This window comes from Hevea brasiliensis, chromosome 14 (genome assembly GCF_030052815.1).
Source record: "Hevea brasiliensis isolate MT/VB/25A 57/8 chromosome 14, ASM3005281v1, whole genome shotgun sequence".
In the NCBI taxonomy this organism is placed as follows: domain Eukaryota; kingdom Viridiplantae; phylum Streptophyta; class Magnoliopsida; order Malpighiales; family Euphorbiaceae; genus Hevea; species Hevea brasiliensis.
Window position 1 is genome coordinate 22,331,540 of NC_079506.1, and position 11,039 is coordinate 22,342,578.

The following is an 11,039-nucleotide window of genomic DNA, read 5'->3' on the forward strand; positions in this document are numbered from 1 at the left end:
ATATGATAAACTCTTTCCTTATATTGCGATGTGGCAACATTACGAAAATACCTGCGTATTATATATATATATATAATTTTATTTACTCGCAAAATAAAAATTGAATATGCAATTTTTTTTTTAGTAAAATTCCATTTTTATTGCTTGGTATTTAAAAAATTGATTTTTAATAATATATTTAATCACAAAAATTTATAGTAACATGCGTGAGGTTTAGACTAGAATTAAAGTATATTTAATTATAAAAAATGAACTTAAAAGTGAACCTTGGAATATATGAGATGCATAATTATTTGGATAAATTTTAATAATAATTCATGAATTTATATAGTTGTAATATTATGGTGCATTAACTTTAAAATATAATATAAAATCATCTCAACTTTTAAATTTTACAAAGTAAAACCTTTCTAACTTCTAATTACTGATTTTCTAGTTAGATACTGATGTGAACAGATCTAACGTAGCGCTTAGTCAGTATTTTTTTTCCTTTCTTATGCAAAGTGTAAAATTATGGGTTGAGAGAGGAAAGAGAAATGATAACTAAGTATTACGCTGAAACTATCTAAATCAACATTTAACTAGAAAACTGTTGATTGAAGGTTTGAAGAATTTTACCGTACAAAATTTAAAAGCAGAATGAGTTTTATGTTATATCATTAAATCGAAGGACTGTAGTATTATAACTACATAAGTTCAATGACGATTGTTAAAATATACCCTGATTATTTACATTTCAATTTAAAATTTTATTTAAATATTTATTAATTTTTAAATTTCAATTACTATTGTTTTATCATTTTAACAAAAATTTGTTTTAATCTACACTCATTCACACCCTAGCTAATTTAGCTTATGACCTTGATGTACGTTTCATGTGGTAAATCTAGTAATAAAATTTAGGGAAAAAAATCGTATTTTCAAATTTTTTTTTATATTAATTAAATTCTATAATTTTTAATTTTTTCTAAGTATACTCTATCTATTGATGTGACTTGACATTTAATATGACAAGTTCATTAGATAATTAACAGACCTGATAAGAATAAAATATAATTAGAAAAAATTGATAATCATATAATTTAATTGGTAATTTAATTACTCTATAATATAATTATATAAAAATTAAAAATATTTTTTTAACAAATTTTCCTAAAATTTATATATTGAGTTAATATATAAATTGTAATTAGTTATTATTAATATTAATGTTAATCACCTGGAACAGTGGTGATCATGACAGTGAAATTCCATATATTGGAACACAACAATGGATAAAGTCTCTGAACTTGCATATGGTAGACAAATGGAGACCATTCAATTGCAAATTAAATATATATATATATATATATATATATATATATATATATATATATATATATATATATATATATCTATTAAAAACATTTTTCTTTTCTTTATAATTAAAAAAAAAAGTAAAAGTGATTAAAATCTGTGTTTAAAATAGATTTTACATGTTTTTACCATCAAAATAACCAAAAATAACTTTACTTATTAAAGTAAATTGTAAAAAAAAAAATTATTGAGATAAAGTTTTAGATAATAGATTATAATTTGTTTTTTTTTTATTATAGAGAATTTTCACTTATTTTTTGTATGTGAACATAAATTTTATAGTAAAATTACATAAATTTTATACATTTATTTTTATTCTTTTTTCTATATGGCAATTATATGCACCTTAAATTTGCCTACTTATTATAATAATTAGAAGGAAAATTTATAATTTGATCCTTAAGTGTTGCCTTATATTACACTTTAATCCTTAAATTTTGAGAAATTAATTATTTAATCTTTAAATTTTAAGAAATTAATTATTTAGTTTTTGAGTTTTACACTATATTACACTTTAGTCTCAAAATTTTGAGAAATAAACTGTTTAGTCCTTTAATTTTAATATATAGAATAATTTAGTCCCTATAATTTTAATGTTTATAATAATTTTATCCATTGATAGAATGACTAAATTATTCTATATATTAAAATTACAACGACTAAAGTGTGATATAGTATAAAATTCAATGGCTAAATAATTAATTTCTAGAAACTTAGATCCTAAAATGTATTATAGTGTAAAATTTATAGATTAAATAATTAATTTTTCAAAATACATATGCAACTGTGAAGGTAAAGAAAATTGAGATTTTAAATTGAGTAGTTGGAAATAATATTCAATAAGTGGGAACAAAAACAATAAAAAATATTGCTTAAAATTTTGTTTATAACATTGTACAGGGAGCAGGCCACTTTGCTGCAGAACTCAAGCCTCAATGTTCTGCCATGACTGCTAGATGGATGGCTAATGAATCTCATTAATCCGACCTAATTTCTATAATGATCCTCACCTACGCAAATTTTAAATAAAATGAGGAATTTCAGTTATTATCATGTACTTGTACTTCTATCAATGTAGAACTTTGCCCCAACTTTAAGAAGAAACATGTCTATTTTATGTATTTTTTTTAATATCTCTATTTATATATATGAAAAAAATTTACTTGAACATGATTCATTATATGTTTAAAATATAAATATATAAATTCTATTTATTTTATATATGAGTTCTATTCTACATATTTTATTTTGAGTCCATAATATACCAGATTTAGATAAAAAAAATGTATGGATGTGTGTTTAATAATAAAAAAAATAATTTCAATAATTAGCGAATTTAATCAATTTTAGCTTAAAATTGAGAAGTTATGTCAATTTTTGATTAATTAGAAATAATATTTTACTTATGGATTGGAATAAGAAAAGAAAATGTTTAACTTGATATGGGCATGAGTCTTCATCTTGACCTACTAGGATATGCAAGCATCCAATATAGTTGTCTTAGGTGTTCTTCATGTTTGCTCTCTTGAGGCACATGTGTTAGTAGATCTAAGAGTCACTTTTTTGTTTCGCTTATTTTTACCTAAGGTTTGATAGATCCTTAATTGATTTTTTTTTGTTTTTTGTCAGTAGAGAGACACACACGGTCTCAGTGAAGGGAATGGATACTTATTCAAATCATGACAATTTTAACAAGATTCTTGTTTCTATATAAGTCACATACACACGCTGTCCACAACCAATGTGAGATCCCTAATTGATTTCGAGTGTCTATTTTAGTGGCCATCCCACTTAGTGATGCTATTGATGTGGTAATGACATTTTCATATTGTATAGTTAGAACAATGGATGGTAAGGATCTTCTGATGGATTTAGTTGCTCTCTTGATAATGAAATTTAATGTGATATTGGGATAAATTAGTTATCCAATCATTATGCTATGCTGGATTTATTGTAGCAATTAGTGGTGGAACTAGAATGCTGAGATTGGGGAGGCCAAGAGTAATAGTGACAAATAAGATTTTGAATATTTAAAGAATTCAATAAACTTTTTGATTTTAAAAGCCACAAAGTAACTATATTACTTAAAAAGAATATAAAAATTTCAATAGTCAATTGAAAATTAATTTTAAAAGGTTAAAATAAAAAAATTTAATAAAAATTTGAAAGATTTCAATGTTTACAATAACATTTTTAAAATTTAAGGGGCCAACTATATATTTTTAACAAAAATAATAGAAAAAATATAAGAGCATATATAAAAGCTTTGCAAGGTTTGGCGTTTGGGGGAGCTATATTTTTAATAAAATTAATAGAAAGTATAATGGTATAAATATAAATTTTATAAATTATGGAGGGGCTATGGCTCTCAAAGTACCAATTTAGTTTCGGCTTTGGTAGCAATGAAGTTATTTTTAGCATCTTTGGAATCAAAGACGGAGGGAGCAAGGGGCCAAGGGGGCATTAGGCACCCCTGAAAATTTTTAAAATTTTGAGAGCAGATTGGTAATTTCTCATTAAACCCTAAAAACCTTTTATAAACAGCATCACCACTCCTCCTTTTTCCATTCTCCTCCTGTCATGACCCAACCTATGGGCCGGACTGGCACTAGGACCTGAGCCGGTATAAAGCCCCCGAGGCTCGTAGTAAGCCTTACTGTTCTCAAACCCATGACCAGGCCCACAATTTAGGCCCAATATGCATATAAAATAATTTAAATTAAACTGTTATAATTTTATTTCAGGCCAACTTTAGCCCAGCAATTATCCGAAACTAAAATTAGGGGAGCCCAGCTTAACCCTATTACATCATTTACAAACTATTCAAGACTCATAAAAATTTTTTATTTGTTAATACAAAAACTTAAATTCATGCAGTCCCTGATAAGATTAATGCTATTACTAGCACATGTGGAGTTTTAAATTACGAATTTAGATAATAATAATACAGTTTAGAAATTTTTATTTTCATAACCTGCGGAGAAAGGAACAGGTTATTCTGAAAAAGGTCTTCTCTTGTAGCCTGAAAAAATATAGTGAACAGGAGTGAGTGTTCGACTCAGAGAGTAAAATATCAATTTTAACCATAATCTCTATAGCTATCTAAAGCTAATGCAACCTGTGGAGTGAAATGCAACATCGTCATAAATTTCATACAAATCACATCAAAAAGGCAATTTGAAGCACTCACACACCCGAGAGTGTCAAACAATACATATATGGGAGTTGATCCCCTATACAGCCCTCTTAATCCAACCTCTGCCAGCGAAGATCTCAAGCCGGACTTTCGCTTAATAAACCAAATACGGGGTCCCAGCGAAGAACTCAAGTCGTGTCTACCCCGAAGGACCGGGTCCCAGCGAAGATCTCAAGCCGTGTCTACCTGTCCTGTCCATATCCAACACTATACTACACGCACGCATACTGCTCCAAATTACCACAAAAAATATCCATGGCACTTTAATAGTTGTGAATGCAACATAAAACGTGCCTAGAGTTTAATTACATAGATATATACATATAAGTGATGCATGGGCATACTTGAACATATAATAATATCGAAATTATAATTAAAATTAATATTTTACTCACAGTACACCGAGGACTATTGTGACTGCTGGATGGAGAAAAATAGCTAACATCGATCACCTAATAATTAAATTATAAATTTATTAGTACTAAGTCAAAATAAAACTCTAAAGAGGCAACAGACAGCCTAATTCATACCGGAAATCCGACAGAATTTTTCCTATACCTGGGATCTACCCAACCTAAAAAAGGCTTCAAAATACACTTCTATATCTGCCAATCACACAATAACAACTCAATCACATCACAAGGCCCCTCCTGGGCCCACCCAAACGTCAATAATCCACAATTTGAAAAATTATAATTTGGCCCCCATAACTAGTCCTTTTGCAAAAACTACTCAAACGAGCTCTAAAAATTCTAAAATTTTACCCCGCTATCCTTAATAATATTATAAGGCTATTGCAAAAGAAATTATAATTTTCTGATCATCCACGAATATTTTATGAATTTTTATTCTAAATCAGTATTAACTAAAAATGAGCAACTTGGAGTTCGGGTTTACCTATGTCAATTTTGACACCTGAAACACGTCCAGAATGTCTGAAAATGCTAAGATTGACTATAATATCGATCAAGTTCTGAAAGATCTACAGCATGATCTTGCAATCTGTAGATGATTTGATGGTGTAAGGTGGCCATCATCGAAGAGGTCACCTGAGCAACACATGAGTTGAACTCGAACTTTAAGGGGCGGTGAAGAGATGTGGATCTCTTGCGAGATTATAGTTTGGGAAGAATGTCGCATGGGTTCATCTTGCTAGAAAACTCCATTAAAGCAAGCGAGTCTTTGGGGACGACGAGAAAGTCGTGTTGCCGGCGCTCGCTGTCGTCGTCCCTATCTTCCCGTGCGGAGGAGATGGCGGAAAGGCCTTGGATAGTCCTCTCCCCCGCTCCATGTTTCTCTCTCTCTCTCTCATTGTTAAACCGGACGAGTCTTGGGTCGGACGAAAATCAAAGTTTGCGTGGAGCTCTCGGTCGGTGTCCTATCCTTCTCGTATGAGATGGCGGCCCCTTCTTGATTCTCCCCTCCCCCCATCGCATGGGTTCTCTCTTTTCTCTCTCGGAGGAGCTTTGGCCTGTCCATCCCTGGAGGTCGAGTCGGTGACTCTTGGAGGGGTGGTCCTCAGGGAGTGCAAGAAGAAGGAGGAAGGAGAGGGAGAGGAGGGAGAGAGAAGGGAGAGGGTGGTTCTGCTGCGTTTTTGGGTTTCTATTTTTTTTTTTTTTAACTTCTAATTACACTACTAGTCCCTCAAGTTTCATGAGTTATTCACTTAAGTCCAAATTTTTAATTCTTTGAAATTTTAGCTTTCAATTTAAAACAACAATGATAATAATGATAATAATAATAATAATAATAATAATAATAATAATAATAATAATAATAATAATAATAATAATAATATATGAAAAAAAAATGATGCCTATTTAACAAAAATTACCATTGTGAAAATATTAATTTAAATTCATGAATAAAATATCAATATATTATCAGGTCAATAAAAGAAAAAAAAATATATTTTATTATAAAAATTGGGTTGTTACACCTCCCTCTGCTGTTGACAAAAGAATTAACTATTTGCAATTTCTCTCTTCACCTCCACTCCACTCCACTCCTTTCTTCAATTTTACTCCATAATTTCTTGGATCATTTGCCTTTGCCTAGCTCTATATGTAAGTTCTAACTTTTAAACCCATTTTAACTTTATAATTTTTATTTTTATTTGTTTAATTTTTGTCTTTTTTTTTGTATAAAATCTATGTCATTGGATTCTCATTATTTGATTTTCTGCCATAGAATAATATATAGCAAATCTGAAAATTGATTTGATTTTTTTTATTATAATTATTATTAATTTTTCTTTCTATTGGTTAATTATTGTTTGACAATTCTAGTTGGGCAATTTCCATTTTTCTAAGCTTAAACTCTTGACTTTTTGCATTATGAGATATGATTTGATTTTAATAGTACATAGATTTTTCTTCTTCTTTTGATTGATTTGATTTGAAAATATTTGTTAGGTTGATGAATGTAGAAAAACTTTATTTTAGTATGAATTTAAAATATCATATGATTTTTTTGGAGAATATATCATCTAAAATTTGAAATCTATTTCAAATGAGCTATTCATGAATCTAATTAATTTTATAATGAATTAACTTTCCTCCAAACAATTTGAAATTAAAATTAAATCCAAATCTCTTATTTGAAATTATTGTATCCAAATATTTCACAATAGATAAATTGTATGAAGCTGAATTTTGATATGAATGGAATCAATCATGCTAGAATATTTTAGAATTTGCGGTCCATTTGCACATATTTTCTTTTCCTTCACCAAGAAAAATATAAAATTATTTGATTTTCTACATATATTATTTGTTTGATTTGCTGCTGATAATTGTTTGATTTGATTTTTTTTTAATAATAAAAATTACTCATTGTATTCATTTATATTGTTATATCTTTTCTATATAAATCTTTTATATATTTTATTTGATAAAATTTATTTCATAGTTGCATTGAGATTGTTATCTCAATTTTATATAAATATTGACTGTTTTTTAATTTTTATAGATATTGAGCGATTTTTTAAAAGAAAATCAAACATTGCAAAATCATCATCATCAATCAATCAACCTATTCAACCAGTACCACCTAAGCAGGTGATTGTTGAGGAAGTTGAGATTAATATAGAAAACATTCTTTCTGTTCCAGGATTGCAACCTAACATAATGAGCAATCCACCTGATATTAGGAATTAGGTACGTAAAGCTTACTTACTTAAAGGTTCATGTCAACCACGCCATCGTAAATTTCCTTAAAAGGTAGATGGAACTCGAAAATAGATATTTATTGTATCTTGGTTTAATGAATTCAGTAGTTAGTTGAAATATAGTATTGAAAAAGATGCTGCATATTGTTTATATTGTTATCTTTTTGCAACTGGGTGCAGTGAAAGAGGTCATGATGCTTTTGTATCTGAAGGTTTTACTAATTGGCGAAAGAAAGAAAAATTGAGAGAATATGTAGGAGACCATAATAGTGATCATAATAAATGTCGGTTAGCTTATGAAGATTTGATGAATCAAGCTCAACACATTGAAGTTTCTTTTTCAAAACAATCAGAACAGTTAAAAATTGAGTATCGTTATAGGTTAAATGCATCCATTATATGTCTTCGTTATCTCTTAATACAAGGATTAGCTTTTCAAGGGAATGATGAGTATGAAAATTTATTAAATTAAGGAAATTTTCTTGAATTATTAAAAGTTCTGGCTTTATGTAATGAAGAAATTAATAATGTTGTGTTGAAGAATGCTCCTGACAATCTCAAACTCACATATCCTGATATTAAAAAAGATATCATTAATGCAGCTGCAATTAAGACAACAAAGGCTATCATTACAGATTTGGGAGATGATTTGTTCTCTATTTTAGTTGATGAATGTCGAGATGTATTAGTTAAAGAGCAAATGGGAGTTATCATAAGATATGTCAATGGATCTGGATGTGTCATTGAAAGATTTATTGGTCTTGTGCATGTCCATAATACAAGTGCAGCATCTCTTAAAATAGGTATTCAGTCTTTGCTCTCTACTTATGGCTTGAGTATATCTAGTTTGAGAGGTCAAGGCTATGATGGAGCTAGTAATATGCGAGGTGAATTTGATGGCCTTAAAAGTTTGATTTTGAAGGACAATTCTAGTGCTTATTATATCCATTGTTTTGCTCATCAACTCCAACTCACACTTGTTGCTGTTGCTAAAAAGCATTCAAGTATAGGTTCTTTTTTCAATACTGTTACTTGTTTGATCAATGTTATTGGAGGTTCTTGTAAACGTAGGGATATGCTTCGAGAAAAGCAATTAGATAAAGTGTTTGAAGGAATTGCAAAAGGTGAAATAAAAACTGGACAAGGTGAAATAAAAACTGGACAAGGTGTAAATCAAGAAATGACATTAAAGAGACTGGGAGATACTCATTGGAGTTCTCATTATGATACGCTTATTAATTTGATACATTTATTTCCTTATATCATTGATGTTTTTGAGTATATTGGAGAAAATGGTAGTGATGATCCACAAAGGGCTGAAGCAATTGATTTGCTAGATATTATTAATCGATTTGAATTTGTTTTTGTATTGCATCTTATGAAAAAAATTTCAGGAATCACACATGAGTTATCACAAGTTTTACAAAGAAGGGATTAAGATATTGTAAATGCTATGAATCTAGTTAAAGTCTCAAAATGTCGTTTGCAAGTAATAAGAGAAAATGGTTGGGAAGCTTTGTTACTTGAGGTATTAGAATTTTGTGGTAAATATGATGTCGTTGTATTAGATATGGAGGATGTCTATGTAGCTAGAGGGAGATCAAGGCGTAGAAGTGAAGAAATGACAAATCTTCATCACTATCGTGTTGAGTTGTTTTATTCTGTGATTGATATGCAGTTTCAAGAACTTAATAATCGATTTGATGAGTGAATACAAATTTCCTTTTATGAATAGTATGTCCCGATCCTAAGGATTCATTTTCTGCATTCGATACGAGCAAATTGATTCAACTCGCAAAATTTTATCCATGTGAAGTTTCTCCAGTTGCTCTAATTGAACTTGAATCTTAACTTGAGAACTGTGTCTTTAATATGCGTGTTGATAAGAAATTTTATGAAGTTAGTGGAATTGAAGGTCTTGCTGAGAAGATGTTGCTATAAAAAAGTATATTATTTTTCCTTTGGTATATTTGTTAATCAAATAATTATTAATCTTGCCAGTTGCTACAGCCACAGTAGAAAGAGCATTTTCTACAATGAATACCATTAAAAGTTCACTTCGTAATAAAATGATAGACGAGCTACTAAATGATTGTTTGGTGACTTACATTGAAAGGGATGTATTTGCAAGTATTGACAATGAAGTTATTATGAATAGATTTCAATAAATGAAAAATATATGAGGATTATTGTAATTTAATTATAACAGTTTATTAAAATTTTCTAAACAATCTTCTTGTCAATATATATTTGTTTATATATATTATTTTTACAAATTATATATTTTAATTGGACTCCTTTCAATTGAATTTCTGGCTCCGTCACTGCTTGGAATTGAAGAGTTTATTTTTCAAAGAGATATAGATATTGCACTTTATAACTTGTTTTAACCATGCAAGATGAAGGGAAAGAGAAATGCAGAAAAACAAAATAAAGAGAAAAAAAAATGAGGAGGGAGAGAGAGAAGGGTGAGAGAAAGATACAATATGGATTGAGTTAAGAATGAAGATTCGGGTTGGTGGATCGTATTTATGTTGACACAAATAGAAATATGGTTGACACGAACATGATTATAGTTGACTCGAACACAACATAATTAATGTATCATGTCAAAAATCTAAATAAAAATATGACTATATTATTATACAGGTTACTTGATATATACTATATGATTAATATTAAATTATGTTGGGTTAATTTACAAAGATAGGAACCTATTTAATACAATTTGACATGAAAAACCTATTTATTTGACATGAATCAACCTATTTAATATAATTTAATACTACTCAATCTATTTAATGTAATTTGGCGCTATTTAACATAATTTATTTGACATATTTTAACACAATTCAATACTTTTAATTTTTATAAAATAATATATCACTTGAAACTTATATATTAATTTTAATCATACATTAATTTAATAATATATAAAAATATGAAATCTAACATTAAATAAGCCAGCAATATTTCAATATTTAGCTAATTATTATTTTAACTAGAAAATAATTTTTTTAACTTATTACATAAATTTATAAATTAAATAAATTTCAATAAAAGTAACATATATAAATTATCATAAAGTAATAAATCTTTAATATAATAAATAATTAAGTTTATATTTATTAATTATCATTTTTTAACAATGTAATTTACCAGTTAGTAGATTAAAATGATTACATGTAACATAAATAATAAAATAAATCATAAATATATAAAATTGAGTTAATGAATCAATCTATTATATAATACCATCTCAAGCATATTACAAACAAACTATCATAATTTCGATACAAATAAGAATAAATATAACTT

General features: G+C 28.1%; 1 protein-coding gene across 1 annotated transcript; it reads left to right on the forward strand.

Annotated features, from left to right (window-relative positions):
- Positions 1 to 7,855: 7,855 nt before the first annotated feature.
- Positions 7,856 to 9,159, forward strand: LOC110649439 (uncharacterized). Its single transcript, XM_058134447.1, has 2 exons — positions 7,856 to 7,933; positions 8,263 to 9,159. Exons 1-2 carry the CDS (start codon positions 7,856 to 7,858, stop codon positions 9,157 to 9,159), a joined length of 975 nt encoding a protein of 324 aa, XP_057990430.1.
- Positions 9,160 to 11,039: the final 1,880 nt, after the last annotated feature.

Bases quoted from the DNA above. Each gene is read 5' to 3' on its own strand.
- LOC110649439 (XM_058134447.1), top strand. From the start codon at position 7,856: ATGCTGCATATTGTTTATATTGTTATCTTTTTGCAACTGGGTGCAGTG. The intron at 7,934-8,262 runs GTTTTACTAATT...GTTGTGTTGAAG, and splicing joins TGATGCTTTTGTATCTGAAG to AATGCTCCTGACAATCTCAA.